Consider the following 21,867-nt stretch of genomic DNA (forward strand, 5'->3'; position numbering starts at 1 on the left):
AGCTGGGCCCTCTCGGTTCAGTCCCCTCAGCTGCCCCATCAGGCAAGCATCTCAACCCTGAAGGATCTTTGACCCTAGAAAGATTGCTCCTTGGCACAGGGAAGCCTTTCAGGAAGCCCCGGCAGGAATTCAGCTTTATGAAATGCACCAAATGGGAGAAAGAAAAAATCAGGAATGTAGAAAATGATCAACCTTGGCCAACAGGCAGGTGCATCGAGGGGTGGGCTTCTTGATCTGGCTGGGGAGTGAGGCAGCCCCGTCGGCTCTCTTTCCCAAACCGTTCTCTTCTAAGTACTGGTAGAAATCTCGTTTCTGTCTTGGCCATGGCCTGCGCTGATGTTGGCACTTGTTGTCGTGGGAGGGGGCTGGGGTGGAGACTGCTCGGCCGGATGCCGCCGGACGTGTTTCTGACTGTCCCTCTGTCCCGCAGCACCGACCTGATGCGTATGTGCTGGCAGTTCAATCCCAAGATGCGGCCCACTTTCCTGGAGATCGTCGACCTGCTCAAGGACGACCTGCACCCCAGCTTTCCGGAAGTTTCCTTCTTCCACAGCGAGGAGAACAAGGCGCCTGAGAGCGAGGAGCTGGAGATGGAGTTTGAGGACATGGAGAGCGTCCCCCTGGATCGGGCCTCCCACTCTCAGAGGGAGGAGGCCGGGGGCCGGGATGGAGGGTCCTCCCTGGGCCTAAAGAGGAACTACGAGGAGCACATCCCCTATACCCACATGAATGGGGGCAAGAAAAACGGACGGATTCTGACTCTGCCGAGGTCGAATCCTTCCTAACAGCGCCTGTTTTGGGGGAGGGGTTCCCATCTTCACTTTCCTCGGGTTTGAAGGTCTCCAGAAAACTCAGGATTCTCCTTTGAATCTGCCAGTGTCCGACGGAGCTCAGAGATCATAACTATCCATTGCTGTTCATCTGTGACTTAAAAATGTGTTTGATTGCCAATTTGACGAGCTGTCAGAGAATTGAACTGTGACCCTAGAGAAGGGGTTTCCTCGGCTGCTGTCCTTTGTAGGCAACTGTGGTTTTAAGCCAGGATGTTACTATTTTTTCTAGTACATTGAGAGCAAGCACCTGTTTTTACAAATCTTTTTTTTTTTTCTTTTTTTTTCTCCTGGCATCTGAGCTACAGTATAAAACATGAAACTTGTTTGTGGAACAAAAGTTTGAAAGAAAGGAAAAAAAAAAAAGCCAACCCTGTTCCAGTAGAATTTCAGGCTTTCCAGAGTGGGCTTCAGGAAGGTGTTTTTTCCTCATCCAGGCTGAAGGATTTTTTTTTTTTCTTCACAAAATCAGTTCCTCAAATTGACCAATAGCTGCTGCTTTTGTACTTCTGATAAGGATCTGCAGTTCCGGCGTGTGTCCGCGTGCGCGTGTGTGTGTATGTCCAGGCTAGACATGGCTGGCGTGTGTGTGTGCACGTTTGTGCCCGTGCGTGCGTGCAAAGCGTTCATGCCCCATTGACACTTTGGGGGTCGGCTCGTGAAGGTTCTGTCTTCTGGAGCTCCTGATCCTCCCATCTCCTTCCTTCCTTATTTACTGGGAGACTGTGCCCTCCACAGATTCTTCTGCCCCAAGCCTAGTCTCAGGAGTGTCTTCTCCCTTAACTTTGGTGAAAAATGTTTTCCAGGAGCCAAGGGAGTCATTTGGAGTGATAGTGGATCTTTTCAAGACCAAACAAAGCTAGGACAGAAAAAAGAAAAAAAGAAGAAAAAAAAGAACTGAGTTGATTAAGGATTTTGAGAATATATTTGTAACATATTTAATTTTTTTAAAACTCTCCAACGTCAGCCTCATAAGTTATTAACTGTTTCCCGGGATGGGGGGGGAGGGTTTGTGGGTGGTCTGCCTGTGTGCAGAGAGGGAGCGAGGCACCAGTGGCGGATTTGTTTGGTCTTAAAGGCATCCACTTTTCTGGGAATAAAGCCACATTAGCTGCTGACCCTTTTGGACATGATGAGGCCACGCTGAGGGTGTGGGCAATTGGGTTTGGTTTCTGCTTGGGAAAGCTGATAGCCACCTGGAGCTGAGTCCTGCCTTCAGACACACTTGTGGCTCTTGGATCTTTTGGTTCCTTATGTGTACCTCGCATGCTTCCTCAACTGGGTGTGCACATACCACAGCAAAACTAAACCCCAAAGTGCGACAGCCCAGATGGACTTTGAGAACACTAAGCAGTATGAAGTGAGATGCACCTGTTGGTCCCCTCCACCCTCAGGGCATCCACCTGTCCTCAGAGTTGACCTCCCAGAAGCTGCTCTGTGCCCAGTGACCTCAGTTGGGCCAGGTGTGGGGCCTGAGCAGAACTCTCAGGTGCTTATGACGTTGCAGTCCCCAAGAGAATAGAGTCTGGAAGAGAAACTGCTAAGGACCTTCACGCCAACCAAGAACTTCTGGATGGGCGTGAATCCAGTTACTTCCCTTTGGGGAAAGAATCACAGCTGCTCAAATAAAGAACACGGTGAACCCATTACTTTGGTTCATCAAAATCATCACCCACGTGTTATCCCTGAGAGCATTTTCTCATGAGTTTTTGACTGCTTCCTTCTCCTCTTCTCTTAAAAGTTGTGGGCTTCAGAATAGGTTAGAGACAATGGCAACCTCTGAACCTTCTCAAATTCTTGATTAAGAACACAGGTAGACAAATCCCAATTGCCTATTACTATCTTATTTATATGATTTGAGAAATTATAGCACATGAAATACTTCTGGGGAGCCTCAGTGATTGGGTACAAGGAACAAGAGTACAGAAATTATTTTTGCCAAATTTATTTTGTACATATAAGAGGGTCTACGTAAATTAAGAACACATAGATCTAGGTATTTTGTTCTTTTCATAGTAAATTTGTAGTGGCCGTATACCACACTAGCAACAATTTTCACATTTTTCTAATTCAGAAAGGTTTTCTTATATTAGGGGAAAATTATTTATTTTAATATATAAAAATCACTGTAAAAATCACTTTCATAAAAAATGGAGTGCATGTAAATTTTTATCAAAAATAAACAGGTGAATGTGGGGTAATGATTTTTTTTTTTCCAGCACAGTCTACCTCAGTGTATCATTAGGATGTGGTTCAATAATGGACATCTTTGAGACTTCAGAATTCTGCCTGGATCCAATCTGAGTCAGGGAAAATCTGTATCAGCTGATCCCAAATGCCAGGGACCAGTAAGAATTTTGAGGGAGGGAGTTGGGATAAAGTGTGGCTTTCGTGTGAGCATAGATCCTTTTTCTGGCTGATAATCTTCTCTGAATTCAATCCCTCCTCCACTTTGTTTTGGTCCTCCATCCATCGACACCATGCTCCCAAACATGAACTAAATTTCAGGCCATTGTGATAGATCTGATTTGTGGGGTACCGAGGCCTGAGCTACCTGCCTTTGGCTAGGAGAGGATACTCCATCTCCTGCTGGGGCAAAGAGAGGCTTTAGGGCAAAGCCAGCACACCCACTGTCCCACTGCCTCCCCGTGAACTGAGCACCGAGGTGCCCTGGCTCTCCGTGGCTTGTTCCTACTCCTTTAATGGGAGTGGGACAAATCGCACTTGTGGGGACCTCACATGCAAACACCTGATGTAGCATTTCTGTTTTCTAAGTGGAGAGGGGGAATGTTGAGAACTTCCAATCCAGAATCCACCAGCATGCTGAGTGTATTTTTTTTTTTTTTTTTTTTTTAAGCAACAAAACCCTGGACCCCTGTGTTTGCTTGACCTCTGGCTGATACTGTTTGAACTTACGGGGCTTTGAAAAAAACCCATTTGTAAGTCTGGGAAGGGCCAGCAGGGTTGTACTTGCCAAACTTCACTGCCCTTATACTTTCAGACGCTGCCCCCCCCCCCCAATTGTCTCACCCTTCTGTGCTTACCCTGGAAAGATACAGTAGAGTGATGGGCCCACCTGCACAAATGGGATTTCACCTATTTCCTTTAGTTGCCTCTGCTACTGCAGTGAGAAGAGCAAGCAGCCATTGGGTCACAAGCCTTTTTCATCACATAATGTTGGCTCTAATAACTTTGGTCCTAGGAAGTCATGGTTGCCCTGGGAGGGGCTTTATAGTGATGGTCTATACTGGGGGGGCTTGCAGTGATTGGCTATAAAAAAAAAAAAGCAACAAAGCCAGCTTAGGTTGACACTTTTTGCTGTTTGCTTTTAAAGATGTCTCATTATTATTAAAACCTTTTTCATTAATGTGGCCTAATCCACATAGTAGTTTCTTCTTCCGAGAGGAGAATAGCAAGCACATTACTTTCTCCCAGGACCAGTGATGTCAAGCACACTTCTGGAAATGTTTGTATTCTGGGAGCTATCCTTGGTGCTTTCCTGTTATTTCAAGCTAGTTGGGAGAATTGCTGCTGGTTCTCTTGGAGAGATATTGAGCACAATGGAGGAAGTGTGGGAACTGATGCAAGGGTCTGCACATACAATCCTGTGATCATTGGAGACTGCTGCCAGTCAATGGACAATTCTTCCACTATCTCCCACCAGAGCGGACAATCTGCCATAATGTGCTTGTTGGGTTGGGAGGTGTTCATTTGTAGCTGTGAAAATAGTGGTCAATGGGCAGCATTGCCATCAGAGCATGGCCCATGCTAGCCATCTGGGTAGGTGATGGATGTGCTGTAGTCCCAGGGACAATCATTCTTCTACTTCGTGATGGGTGAAAGTTTGGTGTTAAATGTCTTTTGGATACCACTTGGTGAGTCCTTGACACCTCAGGCTCTTCAGAAATTATGGTTTTGTTGGGGGGTAGGGAACAGGGAAATGCTGATTGTATATAAATGGTGCACGTAGAATGGTGTCCATTTAGAAAGCCTTCCAGAATGTTCTTTAGAATTTTGATTTACACCGAAGGTGAAGCTGAGATGGAAAGAACAAATGCTAATTTGTGCATTTGTTTGAAAGAATGTGATGGACTTTCAGGGGCTACAATTAAAGGTGAATGTTTCCTTAGGGGTCCCCCCAGAAGCAGAGGGAAACATTGACTTTTTGAGCTCATGGTCACCTCATACCAGTCAGGGTCCAGAAACAACCTTCAGCCAAATTCTTATTTGGATGTGGGCCCTAAAAGTCCTTACTAGAAACCAGATTGTGAATCTGAGGCTCTTGGTCTGCTTTGGAAAGAAGGAACAAGTTCCAAGATGAGTGTGTGTCTATGCACACATTCGGGAATGACTTGTTTAATCTTTCTACTTTGTGTGCCTGGGGGCGGTCTTGGCCCCGCATGTCAGCAGCAGACACTTCCCATCTGTTGTCAGCTGCACAGGATCAAATGTGCCTCGGCATATGTGAAAAACAACTCAGAAACACAAAACCCACCAAGAGCTCAATTATTTTTTCAATGTTTTCCTACAAGAGCCAAGTAGCGCCGTGTACAGAATATGCCTTTTTTTTTTGAATATTGAAATTGCTCTGCATGTAAAATATGGGATAATTACCTGTTTATATGAAAATTCTGAATAAATTATCCAAGAATAGTCTTGTTTTTTGTGTGTGTGTGTGTGTGTGTGTGTGTGTGTGTGTGTGCTGTTCAAGCAAGGACCTGTGACCTGTATGGGATTGTGGCTATAGGGTGGGCTGTGTTAAGGGAAATCTGGAAGTTGTGCAGATCTGTTTTAAGAAGGAACAAACCTATGGGCTCTTCAATGAAGCAGGAGGTTAAATATTGTTATAAACAGGGCTGATGATCTGCTGGTACATACCTGTATAGTTGAGCTGGTGGTTTATATATTAAACTATCCCATACCAGTTGGTAAGTAACTGCTATCCCAAAGACCCCCAGACCTTCCCATGATGCAAGCACTAAGGGCTTTGCTCCAGGAATATGAGGGGATCTCCAGGATCTTGTTCCATTTCACCATGCTGAAGACTTATATATTGAATACTTATAGTGTCATCTTGGCAGCATGGACCTGACCCCAGCGTGGATGGTCAGTGGGGGACCACAGATTGGAAGAAGATTTTGAACAGCTTTGCATGAACTATACACAGAGTGTGGTGGGTAAGGGGATAGACTCCCTTCCTTCAGCTCCTTGTGTGACTTTGAATGAGTTACACTACTTCACATGTTAGTTGCTGCTGTGTAACAAACATTCTCAAAACTTTGTGGCTTAAAACAGCAAACATATTTCATGGTTCTGTGTGTTGGCTCAGTGGATCTTCTGGTCACAGTCTCACTCTATTCATCCATCTATCCATCTGTCCATTTTTCTGTCTATCGGTCTGCCCGTGTTTGCCCACGGAACCACCCATCAAGCCATCCTTTTGCCTCTCCTTCCTCCTTCCCTCCCTTCCTTCCCTAACTTACTTCCTTCTTTCCATCCATCTATTCATTCAACCATCCCATTTGTATACCCATCTGCATATCCATCCATTTATCCATCCACCTGTTTGTCCATTCAGCCATCTATCTGTTCATCTGTTCATCCATCTGCCCATCTATCCAAGACTCTGGGCCTTTGCTGAGAAGCTGGCAAGGCTGAGGAAGCAGGGTCATCATCTGGGCTTTATAGGCCACAATCTTGCAACCAGAGGAGGAGCTCTGGCTGGGCCCTGGGTTGGAATGGGGATGTGAATGGTAGAAGGGCTCAGGGTTGGGATCCAGGAGGTACAAGCTCTGGCCCTGACTCTGCCCCAAGTGTGTGCTGCATGACCATAGATGAGACCGTTGTTACCAGCATAGTGCACAAGTGAGAGGAAGCACATGAAAGCTTTGGTATCTCCAAAGTACACGGAAGAGGGAAGTGATGCTCTTAACAGGGCTGACATGATTAGGTGGTCTAGACTATGTATGATGAGGTTCATGTTTTCTAGCTCTTGGTCTCTAACCTCCTTGGATGCTGCTGACCCATCTCCTAGGGCATGGTTTCTACCCCATGAGGCTGACTGTGCTGCCTGAGATTGTGCCCTCTAGGTGACTCACCCAGTCTTACACCTCAAGCCCCTCTAGAAGGCTGTGTTGTAATTAGAGCCACGAGTTGCCACTGCAGTAGATGCTGCAGTAGATCTAGTGGGTAGATCTATCCATGTGGTAGATGTAGTGAGCACTGTGGTGGATTCACTGTAGTTGACACTAATGCACCATCCAGAATACCTCTCAGAACCCAGGTGCTCGCTCTTCCAGATGTCATCTGCTGGGAGCTCACAACTTAGTCCCTCTGCCAGCACTCTCCTAGGCTTAAGGGAGCTGTTTTGCCCACAGTTATGCTCCCTTCCTTAGGGCAGCCATATCTGATAACTGGTTTTTGTAGGAGTATGAATCTCTGACCCCTGTGCCTGTTAAGGGTTTGAGTGTGTCTCCCCAAATCTCCAAAAACTGTATGTTCAAATCCTAACCTCCAGGACCTCAGAATGTGGCTTTTCCTGGAAATAGCGTGACTGTAGATGGAATTAGTGAGGATGAAATGATGCTGGAGTCGGGTGGGCCCCTGATCTGAAATGACTGGTGTCCTTATAAAAAGGGAAAGTTGGACACAGGCACACAGGGAGAATGCCATGTGAAGACACAGGCAGAAACTGGACAACACACCTAAAAGCCAAGGAATGCTAAAGATCTCCAGGGAACACCAGAACCTAGAAGAGAAGCAAGGAACAGATTCTCCCTCACAACTTCAAGAGGACCCAATCCTGCTGACACCTTCATCTTGGGCTTCCAGCCCCCAGAACTGTGGGAGAATACATTTCTGTTGTTTAAGCTCACTCCCGGGCTGTGGACCTTCAGTACAGCAGCCCTAATACACTAGTGCAGTGTGGGACGACTCTGAAGAACAACTCCGAAGTTGGAGTGCTCCCTGTGGGATCAGGTAAGGTTCTGGCTGCCGCTGCACTGCAGTGTGAATTTCCCTCTGCTCAGACCCACTTCGGTCCCTTACAGATGCTGATCCCAAGTTACCTCTGGTAAGACTCCCCCAGGCAAATCAACTAAACCCTTCTCTCTATTTGTTGCTGTAAACAAACACTCCATTAGTTAGTGGCTTCAAACAACAAACAGCTGTAATTTCTCACCATTCCGTAAGCCAGGCCAGCACTTAACTTAAATCCAGGCTTCTGTGTCTAACCTCTTGGGGCAAGCAATGGCTTGGCTGGACTGAGTGATTCCGGATGGTTTCACTCATCTGTCTGATGATGGCAGGATAAAAGAGCTCTGAGTTTTTTTTTTTTTTTTCCTTATGGGACTCCATCTACCACCCCAGAGATGTTAGGACCTCAGGGAGGCCCTCACTGGAAGCTTTAGCAAATGCATCAGAAAGGACAGTGAACTCTCAAAGGTCACACAGCAAGTTGCTTTGTTTCACTGTGCTCTGGTTGATGGACCTACAGGTTCATCCGGCATTCCAGCATCAAGGAGAAAACAAAGAGCTGAGGTTTCTTTTCTAAAGATTTTATTTATTTGAGAGAGAGAGAGAGAGAGTTGGAGAGAGAGTGAGGGGGAGGGAGAGGGAAGGAGAATCTGAGGTAGACTCCAGGCTAAGTGTGCAGCTGGATGCGAGGTTTCATCTCACGATTGTGAGACTATGATCTGAGCTGAAACCAAGAGCCGGACACAACCAAATGAACCACCCAGGTGACCTCCCCTTGTGAGATTTCTGAACAGTCTCTCCATGGTTGCCATGAGAAATACAGAATGCTGAACCATAACCCATACAGGAAGGAAAAGGTAAAGTTCCCATGGTGAAGGGTATTATAGAGGTACTGACTGGTTCACAACAAGACTTCCAAAGTTAGAGATTTGTGAATTGGCTGATTGTTCACCCGGCAGTCTGAGACAGCTTATTAAACCTCCCTAAGCCTCAGTTTCCTCAACAGTAGAAAAAGATCATCACAGAACCTCTACTAGAGGGTCATTCTGAGATGAAATTGGGTAAGACTGGAAAGGCATTAAGCACCAAGCCTGGCACATGGTATAAGCTCAGCACAGCTAAGTAGTCTTATTAGTATTTTATTATTATAAATACACACTTTCAAGCCTCAGAGAATGAGTTCCTTGGTGTGTGGAGTCATTTCATGAACTTCATGTGGTCCGGATGACCCTCTGTTTCACAGATGTGGTACCTGGGCTTCAGGAAGTTGAAGGAACATCACTGATATTCCTTTCTGTCCTATCATGTTGGGGAAAATAGCTGTGGTAGATACAATTTAGGGTGACCCCCCCCCCCCAGTCAATAAGTCCCACTTCCTGGTATCCACCACTTTGTATAATTCCCTCTCCCTGAGTATGGCGATGGAATGTGACTTGTTTCTTTTTCTTTATATTTTTAAAAAAGATTTTATTTATTTATTTGTCCGAGAGAGAGAGAGAGAGAGCAAGCACAAGTAGGGGGAGTGGCAGGCAGAGGAAGAAGCCAGCTCCCCAGGAGCAAGGAGCCTGATGCAGGACTCGATCCCAGGATCCTGGGATCATGACCCAAGCTGAAGTCAGACGCTTCACTGACTGAGCCACCCAGGCATCCCTGTGGCTTGTTTCTAACTCCTCGAACATGGAGAAGGTGATGGAATGTCACTCCCATCATTGTGGAGTACTATACAAGAGTTCACACTAGCAGGTTGGAGAGAGATTTTACTGGTGATGTTGAAGAGCAAACAATCCTATGGTGAGCTGCCTATGAAAGGGCCACATGAAGGGAACTGTGGCTGCCCCGAGGACAGAGCGTTGGCCTCCAGCCAACAGCCAGTATAAAGCTGGTGTCATGAGTCCTTCAACCACAAGGAAATTAACTTTGCCAACAACGTGAATGAGCACGGAAGCACAGTCTTCTCCATTCGAGCCTCCACATGAGAATGTGGCTTGGAAGACACCTTGATTGCAGTCTTGAGAGACTCTGAGACCTAAATAATGTGCAGACTCCTGGCCCATAGAAATTGTGAGATAATAAACGAATGTGTGGTTTTAAGTTGTTAAATTTGTTACACAGCAAAAGAAAACGAATAAAATATCACAGCAACCTGATTTATGGTATTGTGTAGATGAAGAGTCATTTCATGTGGGGCACATAGACTGTCTCTGTGAAGTGTTAGATAATATCAATCATTGACGTTGACGTCATCATGATTCTCCTGGTAGGCATCCTCCTTTGCCTGTCTTTTTTAAAAAATATAGATCCTAGCTTTTCTTTTCTTTTTAAAATTGAGATATTATTGACATGTAACATTATATTAGTTTCAGGTGTACAATATAATGATTTGATTTTTGTATATGTTGTAAAATGATCACCACAAGGAAAGTAGTTGACATCTATCACTATACATAGTGACATTTTTTTGTCATGAGAATTTTTAAAAATTTACTTTCTTAGCAACTTTCAAATACACAATACAGTTTTATTAACTATAGTCACCATGCCGTACATGACTTCCCCACGACTTAACTTATTTTATAACTGGAAGGTTGTACCTTTTGACCCCCTTCACCTCCTGCCTCTGACAACCATCAGCTTGTTCTATGAACTGAGTTTTGTTTTTGTTTTTAGATTCCACATATAAGTGAAATCATAGGGTGTTTGTCTTTTCCTGTCTGACTTACTTTGCTTAGCATAATGCCTTCAAGGTCCATCTATGCTGCGGCCAATGGAAATATTTCGCTCTTTTCTATGGATGAATATTATTCTGTTTATATCTATGCCACATTTTCATTATCCATTCACCCATCAATGGACCTGGGTTGTTTCGATATCTTGGCTACTCTAAATGAGGTTGCAGTGAACACAGGGGTGCAAGTGCCATTCGTGTTCCTTCTACTGTCCCCTTGCCCCCCCCAGAGAGTGACCCACAGGTGCAGGATGCCACATGCACAAACCCCAGATGCCCTTGCCCTGGGCTGTCCCAGCACATATCCCTTAAAGATTCAGAAAAAAAAGCCCTGGATAAACTTGGAAGGCTCCAATGCCATTACATATATAGTGTTTTCTATATCTCAGGCAGTCCCCAAGTGCTTTATATATATGAACTAACTGAACTAACTGAATCCTCAGTACAAGTTTACAAAGTAGGCACTCTCATTGCTCCCATTTTATAAATGAAAAAACAGGCACAGAATAACTGTTACTTGCCTGAGGTAGCCAGGCGATTAAGTGGTAGGGTCTGGACTTGAACTCAAATAGTCTTTCTCCAAAGTCCATACTCTTCGTCACTATGCAATAAAACACTGCCTCCATACCAGGCATGGTTATGGCACAGGATCTACAGTGATGAATCAAAGTCCTTGGTTTCATAGTGTACACAACATAGTGGGGGTTGGGGTGGGGAATAAATATTAGTGAAATAAAGAAGCATATATAGAGTCAGTCAGATGCTGATAAGTGCTGTTGAAATGAAACACTCCCAATAAAGATAATAAATGTGGGAACTGGAGACTTGCTCACATATTTGGAGTGGGAATGAAGTTTTTCAGTTCAGGCAACATTTTGGCAGAAACCTAAGTGAACTGAGAGAATGAACTCTATAGCTTTGTTGGGAATATAAGTCCAGGCAGTATTGAGACCCTGATATTGAGCTGTGCTGGGATGGTGAGGCTAGAGCAAGACCAGTGCGACACTAACTTAGGAAGTAAACAGGAGTGGTGGAAGGTGAGGTCTGTTCTGCAGTGGATCTGAATTGTCTGGGGCTTTGCAAAAAATGGTAAAGACCTTTTATTATGTTCTCAGGACACTGGTATATCACTATACCATAACAGTTGCAGGAAGGGTATAGGGAAACAAAAAAGTGACAGTGCATATACAGTGACTGGAAGGGGAACAAGGAAGGAGAGGACAGAGGAGGGAGTGATTATTGAAGTTCGGGGGCATGGTGTGATGAGGGGAGAGGGCTGCACTACAGGGGCTGAGAAGTGGCTAAGGGTAGCATCTAGAACCCAGTTCTCCTGCAAGGATATGCTGTACCATGGGCTCATTCTCCTCCATCCCCCTGATCTACCTGGGCTCTTCTCTGACAAACGCAAACCGAAGTCTGAGGTATGTGAGCCCACTGATATAGTTCATTAACCTCTTGAAGCAAGGAGCAGGGAAGAGGAGGGTAGAATGGAGAGTGCCAATTGCTTTCATTTCATATTCCTTATATATAGGGAATTCTGTAAAGTGTGATTTCTTATGTATGTCTTAAAATTGGTATGTCTGTAAAATTTCTGTAAAGTGTGATTTCTTATGTATGCCTTAAAGGATGAGTGTTGTTGGAAGAGTTTTCCATTTTGGTGACATTCATAGGGTTTTCCCTTCATGTGAATTTCATGTGATTCACAAGATACCACAAAAGGCTTTCCTTTAGCCAATGCATTCCTCCCGTTTCTCCCCAGTTTGTAATTTTTTTTTTAAAGATTTTTATTTTATTTGAGAGAGACACAGTGGTAGAGGGAACACAAGCTGGGGGAGTGGGAGAGGGAGAAGCAGGCTTCCTGCTGAGCAGGGAGCCTGATTCGGACCTCGATCTCAGGACTCTGGGATCATGACCTGAGCTGAAAGCATTTGCTTAATGACTGAGCCACCCCAGTGCCTGGTAATTTTTTCTTTTTTTCTGTGAGAGTTTGAGGTAAAAGTCTTATCACATAAGCTGTACTTAACAGGGTTTCTCTCCACAGTGAGTTAACTTTTGGGTTACTGAATGCTATTCCATATTGATGACAGCTTTTCTTCACTGAGTCATGATCAGTCTCCAAAATCATTCCCAGTGGTTTCTCTCCTTGTATCCATACCTTGTGTAGTTCCCTCCCACACTGAGTCAGAATCAGTCTGGGTGACCAACACAGTATAGATGAAGAGAGAATATATCCTTCTGTGACTAAGCCATAAAAGACATGGCTCCTGCATTGGTTCTTTTGAGTCACATTATTTGGGGGAGAACTTGCTGCCATATTATAAAGACACTCATTATTGCAGAAAGGCCTACATGGCAAGGAACCACAGGTCCCATCCCAACAACTGGCACTAGTTTGTCAGAAATGTGAATAATCAATCTTCAAAGTGGACCCTTCAGTCCTAAAGACTTCAGGTGCCTGCAGTTCTAGTCAACATATTGGTTGCAACCTTGTGAGGGAACCAGAACCAGAATTATATAGCTAATCCATTTCTGAACTCCTGACCTACATAAATTGTGAGATAATAAATGTTTGTTGCTTTAAAGCACTACGTCTTGGGGCTAACTTGTTAGGCAAAGATAATTTCTACATCCAGCATGAGTTCCCAAGATGTTGGAGGATGAGAAATCAATGAATGCTTTCCCAGTCACTGTTTTCCTATCTACCTATTACGAATTCCCTTGTGCACAGAAAGGTAAGAGTTACTGCTGAAAGACTTCCAACAGTGATTACATTCATAGGGTTTTTCTCCAGTGTGAGTTCTCATGTGTTTCTTAACAGATGAGAGATTATTAAATGCTTTCCCACAGTCACTACCTTCATTGGGTTTCTCTCCATTATCTTGTGCACAGTAAGAGAAACTATTGCTGAAGGATTTTGCACACTGATCACACTCACAGGTTTTTTTTTTTCCTTTTAATTTTCAGCATAACAGTATTCATTGTTTTTGCACCACACCCAGTGCTCCATGCAATCTGTGCCCTCTCCAATACCCACCACCTGGTTCCCCCAACCTCCCACCCCCCTCTTCAAAACCCTCAGATTGTTTTTCAGAGTCCATAGTCTCTCATGGTTCACCTCCCCTTCCAATTTCCCTCAACTCCCTTCTCCTCTCCATCTCCCCTTGTCCTCCATGCTATTTGTTATGCTCCACAAATAAGTGAAACCATATGATAATTGACTCTCTCTGCTTGACTTATTTCACTCAGCATAATCTCTTCCAGTCCCGTCCATGTTGCTACAAAAGTTGGGTATTCATCCTTTCTAATGGAGGCATAGTACTCCATAGTGTATATGGACCACATCTTCCTTATCCATTCGTCCGTTGAAGTGCATCTTGGTTCTTTCCACAGTTTGGCGACCGTGGCCATTGCTGCTATAAACATTGGGGTACAGATGGCCCTTCTTTTCACGACATCTGTACCTTTGGGGTAAATACCCAGGAGTGCAATTGCAGGGTCATAGGGAAGTTCTATTTTTAATTTCTTGAGGAATCTCCACACTATTTTCCAAAGAGGCTGCACCAACTTGCATTCCCACCAACAGTGGAAGAGGGTTCCCCTTTCTCCACATCCTCTCCAACACATGTTGTTTCCTGTCTTGTTAATTTTGGCCATTCTAACTTGTGTAAGGTGATATCTCAGTGTGGTTTTAATTTGAATCTCCCTGAGGGCTAGTGATGATGAACATTTTTTCATGTGTCTGATAGCCATTTGTATGTCTTCATTGGAGAAGTGTCTGTTCATATCTTCTGCCCATTTTTTTATATGATTGTTTTGTTTGTGTTGAGTTTGAGGAGTTCTTTATAGGGTTTTTCTCCAGTATGAGTTCTCACATGCTGGGTCAGATGTGAGCTCTTCCTAAAGGCTTTCCCATAGTCGTGGCACTCATACAGTTTCTCTCCTGTATGAATTCTGTTGTGTATGGTAAGGGGGGTGTTGTGCTGAAGGCCTTGCCACACTGATTACATTCATAATGATTCTCCCCAGTATGAACTCTCTTGTGCCTTTTGAGGATACATCTAGTATGAGAGACATGAAAACACTGATTACATTTGTAAGGATTTTCTCCTGGGTGAATTCTCACGTGCAGTCTAAGGGAAGAGGGATTACTGAAGGCTTTCCCACAGTCAGTGAATTTGTAGGGTTTCTCCCCATTATGCATTCTCTTATGAAAAATCAGGTAAAAACTACTGTTGAAGGATTTGCCACACTGATTATGGTCATAGGGTTTTCCTCTGATATGAATTCTCTTGTGCTAAGTGAAGTTAGATTTTGTGCTGAAGATTTTAAAGCACTGAGTACATTCATTGAGTTTCACTCCAAGATGATTTCTTTCCTGTTGATTGAGAGATGAATGATGACTATAATTTATAGTATTTTAAATATATATTTTTAAAGATTTTATTTATTTATTTGACAGAGAGATCACAGGCAGAGAGGCAGGCAGAGAGAGGAAGGGAAGCAGGCTCCCCGATGAATTGAGAGCCCAATACGGGGCTTGATCCCAGGACCCTGGGATCAAGACCTGAGCCGAAGGCAGAGGCTTAACCTACTGAGCTGCCCAGGTGCCCTATAGTATTTTTAATATTCAATGCTATCATAGGAATTCTCTCTCCCAGGAGTTCTGTTATGTATATCATTATAATTTGGCATTTTTGCTACTTCAAATGTTTGTATAGGCTTTATGTAGTTTGAGTGGTTAGAAGTTAAAAAAATGGTTGTTGTGCCACAATTCCTTATTATAGTCAGAGAACATTTTTTCTGATAGGTTTAACACAAGCTTATGTTTGAAACCTTCAAAATCTGAGTCACATTTATGGAAACAATTATGGAGATGCTCAGGGAAGAAATAATTTTTCTCCAAATTCACAATAGTTTCATGGTATCTCTTCAGAGGCCACTTTCTCTTGGGAGAATGACTCTGTGGTTTTTCTAATTTATGGCATTTTCTTACTGTGGAAAATTAGGGATCTTACCATTTTTATGCTTTCATATTGTTCTTTTCTAAAGCATACTGCTTGGAAGTTAACCCTTTGGCTTTAAGTGGAGTCTCCAAATCTGAAACAAACTGAAAAGAAGTTTAAATTTGTGGGGAAAATGAAAGACAAAAAGTACGTATTAGTGAAGGCAGACCTTAAAGGATTAGCATTTTTCAGGAGGTCTGCAGTGAAAGGGACACAGGTTTCACAATTTTGGTATTTTTATAGAAGACTTTATTTATTTATTTCAGAGACAAAGATGGCAACAGAGATAGTGAAAGAGAGCACAGAGCCTGACCTGAAGGCAGACACTAAGCCGACTGGGTCACCCAGGTGCCCCAATTTTAGGTATTTTTTTTTTTTTAAAAGACTCTAGGAAGATTGAGATTGAGGCTGACAGAAGAAGGAATTGTCAGGAATGTAAAGTGGGAAGTAGCTGGGCATGGAGCTCATGTGAAACTTACATTTAAGAAGGAAAATAGACATATCTTCTCTCTTCCTCTAAGGCTGAAGTAAAATTTGAAGTGATGCACAGAGAATTTAAGAGGAAGCAAAGAAGGTACACAAAGAGGTTTATCTTAAATGCTTTTGATCTTGTCAAGAAAAAGGGAATTTTACAAAGCTCCCTGACTGACATTTCCTAATGTAACACTCCGAACTCCCAAGCCACATGCCAGAGATGTTCCTCACAAGGACTCACAATCTACCTGGGGCTCACCTGGACAGTTGCCTGGGAGAATTGTGATTTCCTCTGTAATCACTTTATCTTCTTGCTCCAATTCAGACACCAGGCCAGGTTTATCATCTTTATTTCCTATACATAAAGAGAAGACATAGTATGTAGGGGGACCCTACAGGGGAAAATGAGCCTCATCATGAATCTGAAGCCGCTACTTCTGAAGATAAACAGGTGTGGTTTTATGAACAATGGAGTAATTATCCATAAATTCTAATAAATATAGTAGCTCTCTTTCATAGTGAAAAAAAATGTAAGTTACCTCATTCGATATGATACCCAGGGTATCATACCCAGGGGTATCATACTCAGTCGGTATGATACCTGGGGTGTTTGGGGGAATAACTAGTACCAGAAGCTAATGCCCAAGCTCAAATACAGATTTAAAAGCTCCAAAACTGTTATGCACAGAGAATATAAAGTCAGGGCCAGCACTAGATCTTCAGTTCATAGGGAAGGCATTAGACTGTAAGCTTCATGATGGTAGGGACCACATCTGTCTTATTCACCATTGTATTCCCAATTCCTAACACGGGCCTAGGAACATAAAGGTGCCCAAGAAAGACCTCTGAGAAGTGATGTCAGCAAAAATGGTGAAGTAGGGAACTCTGAAAGTTTAACTTCCACCAAAAAAAAAAAAAAAAAAAAAGCAAATAAACAGGTAAAAACTGTTAGAATTAACTTCAATAAAACTATGGAAAGTTATGAAGAGCTTATAGTAGCAAGGAAAATGCTTAATCAAGAAAACCAGCTGAATCTGTAAGAGAGCTTTTTAGCTGACCCTCACCCCATCCTGTGTCCCACCTCACCAAGTACACTGAAGACAGTTTGTGCTCTTAGTACTGGTGGAAGTAGGACAAATCTTATTTTCAAAGAAGTGTGGTTGTGTGTTTTTACCTTCCTGGTGGCTCCCAAAAGGACTGGCTCAAAGCGCTTGCCTTTATTTTAACTCCAAACTCTCCTGCAGTTGAAGGGGCTATGTGGGTGGAGGGCTGGAACATGTACTGAATACATTTAAATATATTAGCTACTGCTGCCTGGGGCAAGGGAAAATCACTGAAGCAGACATAAGACTAGCCCAAAAGTCTCAGAGGAAAAGTAGGGAGCAAGATACTTTGGGGGAGAGGGGCTTTGAAAAGCTCCCACGTAGTCCTAAATATAGAACATGTACATACCCAGGGTTGGGTGTATGCTCAGAAAACATCTGAAAAGGCACTAAGCCTTCACCTTTGACAGCCTATCAGGTTCTATGCAAACAGGAAATGAAGACTAAGGCAGAGTTACAAACTGTTTGAGTTGTGAAGGCATGCTCCTACATATACAGAGACCATCTGCAAAGACTGGGAGTTCTAGGCATTTAAGGAAATCTCTGATAAATCACTAGCTGACTGTTAACCCAACAAAACAGAGCCACACATGATAAATACAGACGTTACAAAATCAGTTCAAAAAATGTCACCGGGAGCGCGTGGGTGGCTCAGTAGGTTAAAGCCTCTGCCTTCAGCTCAGGTCATGATCCCAGGGTCCTGGGATCAAGCCCCACATTGGGCTCTCTGCTCAGCAGGGGGCCTGCTTCCTCCTCTCTCTCTCTTTGTCTGCCTCTCTGCCTACTTGTGATCTCTGCCTACTTGTGATCTCTGTCTGTCAAATTAAAAAAAAAAAAATCTTAAAAAAAAATGTCACCAAACAACACCCAACTAGAATGAGCAACAACAATAAAACTTGGGGATGGGGGAATCTCTGACTTACAGACTGCCAGAACATTCCAAACATTTGGGAGTTTTCAACAAATTATGAGGCATGCAAAGAAACAAAAAAGCATGACCATTACAGGAAAAGGAAACTAAAAGACACTGACCCTGGGACACCTGTGTGACTCAGTGGGTTAAAGCCTCTGCCTTTGGCTCAGGGTCCTGGGATTGAGCCCTGCATTGGGCTCTCTGCTCTGTGGGGAGGCCTGCTTCCCCCTCTCTCTCCCTGCCTCTCTGCCTGCCTCTCTGCCTACTTGTGATCCCTCTGTCAAATAAATAAATAAAATCTTAAAAAAAAAAAAAGACACTATCCCTGAGGAAGAGACTTACTAGACCAAGATTTCAACTATTTTAAGCATGCTCAAAGAGCTAAAGGAAACCATGAAAATGGATTCTCAACAAATAGTAAAAGACATTATAAACTAGAACCAAACAGAAATTTCGGAGTACAAAGTACAATAAATTAAAATGAAACATTCACTAGAGAAGTTTATCAGCAAACTTGATCTGGTGAAAGAAAGAATCACTGAACTTGAAGATAGGTCAACTGAGATTGTCCAATTTGAAGAATATAGAGAAAAAAGAAAAGAAAAAAATAACAGAGCATAAGAAACCTATGGGACACCTTCAAACAATGAACATGTGCATAATGGAGTTTTAGAAAGAGAGGAGACAGAGAAAGGGGCAGAAACAATATTTTTATTTTTTAATTATTTATTATTTATTTATTTTTTAAAAAAATTTATTTATTTGACAGAGAGATCACAAGTAGGCAGAGAGGCAGGCAGAGAGAGAGGAGGAAGCAGGCTCCCCGCTGAGCAGAGAGCCTGATGTTGGGTTCGATCCCAGGACCCTGAGATCATGACCTGAGCTGAAGGCAGAGGCTTTAACCCACTGAGCCACCCAGGTACCCCCAGAAACAATATTTTTAAAAGGCAAATGGCCAAAAATTCTCCAAATTGAAGAGAGTTGTGGATCTACACAATCAAGAAACTTAATGAACACTGAAGAGGATAAAATTAAGGAAACCTGGGGTGCCGGTGGCTCAGTGGATTAAAGCCTCTGCCTTCAGCTCAGGTCATGATCCCAGGGTCCTGGGATAGAGCCCCACATCGGACTCTCTGCTCAGTGGCAGGCCTGCTTCCTCCTCTCTCTCTGCCTGCCTCTCTGCCTACTTGTGATCTCTCTCTGTCAAATAAAGAAATAAAATCTTTTTAAAAAGTTAAGGAGACCAAATTAAGACATGTTATAATCAAACTGTTGAAAGCTAAAGACAGAGTATCCTGAAAGCAGCAAGAGAATTTTTGGTTCATCATATACATGGGATCACCACCAATCAGATTAACAGCTGATTTCTTATGAGAAATTGCAGAGGCCATAAAACAGAGGAGGACACATTCAGAGTGCTGAGAGAAAAAATACCCTCTGTCATCCATTAATTCTATATGCAGCAAAACTATCCTTCAAGAAAGTGAAAAGACAATCCATAGAATGGGAGAAAATATTTGCATATCATGTATTTGCTAAGGGTCCAGCATCCAGAATATATAAAGAACACTTATGACTCAACAATAAAAAGGCAAAAGGCAAACAACTCCAGTGCCCACCCCCCCCAAATGGGCAAAGGAGTCGAATACACATTTTTCCAAAGAAGATGTACAGATGGGCTTACAGGCACATGAAGAGAGGACCTTCTCATTATTCTTTAGGGAAATGCAAATAACTATGTGTTCCCACATTGCTGGTGGGAATATAAATGGTGCATGGAGAAAAGGTTGGAGGTTCCTCAAAAAATGAAACACTGAATGACCACAAGACCCAGGAATTCCATTTCTAGGTATATGTACAAGAGAAAACAAAATGTTCAGGCAAAAACATCCATGAATATTCATAGCACAGCACTCTTCACAGTAGCCAAAAAGGTAGAAATGAGTCAAAAGTTCATCAATGTTGAGTAGGTACACAAAACGTGGTATATACACACAGTAGAATAACATTCAGCCACAAAAAGGAATAAAGTTCTGATACATGCTACAGCATGGCTGAACCTTGAAAAAGGTTACTCTAAGCAAAAGAAGCCAGATACAAAAGGATATATCTTGTACGATTCTATTCATATGCAATGTCCAGAACAGGTAAAAACAGAGAGACAGAGAGTAGATCCGTGGTAGCTACTGGCTGGAGTAGGTGGGAAAGGGAGTGGCTACTTAATGATTATAGGGTTTATTTTTGGTGCAATAAATGTTCTGGAATTAGACATGGTTGTACAACACCATGGCATTACTAAAAATCACTGAATTGAACATTAAAAATGTTTTCTGTTCTGTGAATGTTACATGAATTAAAAACAAAGACTTATCATCTGAGTCATTCAATAGATGCAGGGCTGAGGCGGGGCTTACCCAGGGATGCCAGGTTCCTGCAGTTGTCCCGCATCACATCTCTGTACAGTGTTCTCTGAGAGGGGTCCAGCAGTGCCCACTCCTCCTGCGTGAACTCCACGGCCACATCCTTGAAGGTCACCAAGTCCTGAGCCGTCACAAGAATCGAGGCTTAGCCAAGGACTACCCCCACCAAGTTGATAAGGGGACAGGAACAGAAACGGGGAACCCCAAGCTTAAGATACATGGGCAGGGTTCTGAGCTGTGCTCTCCACTGCTTCTGGGCTCAGCCTGCAGTGCTCCTCTGCTGTCTACTGATGCCCACTGCCAAGGTGAAATGTACTTCTAAGTGAGTCCCTTATTCCCGGGAGACTGTGAAATCCTGCAGTCTTATCTCCCTCAGTCTCGGGGTTGAGCATAGGCCAGGGACATGGCAGATGCCAGAGATACTTCCCAGTGGCCATCAACAGTGGCTTGAATATAGGACCCAGTCATGTCTTTCCTTTAAAACTAATGATAGTGTTATGTATAAAGTGATTCTAGAAGAAGTTATGAAAATATAGAAAATGTTGATAAACACTGACAATATTTTATTATCTACCACCAGATACCCAGAGATCCTGGAACACCAGAGGACATGGTTTGTTTGGGAGGCTCCAGGCCCTGAAAGGTAAGTCCGACTTGGTGAAAAGAATAATGACTTGGAAAAAGGGGTATCTGACTCACCGGTAACCAGCTTGTCAGGAAGCCATGCACCGACCCTTCCTCCTCTGTGCATCCTTTTTGAGGAGAGGCTGAGAACAGGGAAGGCTGAGCTGGAGAAAAAGAAATGAGTCCGAGGAGGTCGGGATGGCTCTGTATTCTAGCACTCACCAGTGTGGGGGCTTGCCCACCTACCTGTAACTGACCATTCCCCAACACACACACACACACACGCACACACACACGCATGCACACACAGCCTTCACAGGAGGTAGAGCAGAGCCCTGTCTCACCAAGGCCAAGACTCTGACTGCACTGGAGGAAAAGGCGATGATTCCCATTTCACAGTGGAGGAAACTGAAGTTCAAGGGCCAGCACTATTGTTTTATCAAGTTTACAGAAAGAATTTGAGACATAATTCAAAGGCTCTCCCATATTCACCACACAGGTGACACCTCCACAGTTGCATAAACCAGCAACACCCCAAATCCCAAGAACAACATGGGATTGAGCCCCCAGGCGTCCAGGGCTCAACAGTGGCCTCACTGCTCAGCCCCTCTCCCGCTCTGTGGTGCAGGGGCCTTTAATGCTTGGACTCTGGGGACCCCCGAACTTACCACAAGTGGGGGACAGAACCACGGCCGCCATCCTGTGACTCAGACAGAGAACCTGGATGCTCCTCCTCTCCTCCCCACCGCGCAGGCAGGCCAGGTTCTGGAAGAAACGGGGAAACAGGAGCCTTCACAGCC

General features: G+C 43.8%; 1 protein-coding gene and 1 pseudogene across 4 annotated transcripts in view; one reads left to right on the forward strand and one right to left on the reverse strand.

Moving 5' to 3' along the window:
• The window catches only part of INSR (insulin receptor), a 128,007-nt gene extending 122,524 nt beyond the window's left edge, over nt 1-5,483 (forward strand). For all 4 annotated transcript variants that reach the window (XM_059388899.1, XM_059388898.1, XM_059388901.1 and 1 more), the window contains one exon: nt 431-5,483. In XM_059388899.1, coding sequence (XP_059244882.1) covers nt 431-785 — 355 coding nt within the window. In that variant the 3' untranslated portion in view covers nt 786-5,483. The remainder of the gene's footprint in view (nt 1-430) is intronic.
• Nucleotides 5,484-13,229: 7,746 nt separating this feature from the next.
• LOC132010918 (zinc finger protein 558-like) lies at nt 13,230-21,818 on the reverse strand (annotated as a pseudogene).
• Between the last annotated feature and the right edge of the window lie 49 nt (nt 21,819-21,867).

This window comes from Mustela nigripes, chromosome 2, assembly GCF_022355385.1.
Source record: "Mustela nigripes isolate SB6536 chromosome 2, MUSNIG.SB6536, whole genome shotgun sequence".
Taxonomy (NCBI): domain Eukaryota; kingdom Metazoa; phylum Chordata; class Mammalia; order Carnivora; family Mustelidae; genus Mustela; species Mustela nigripes.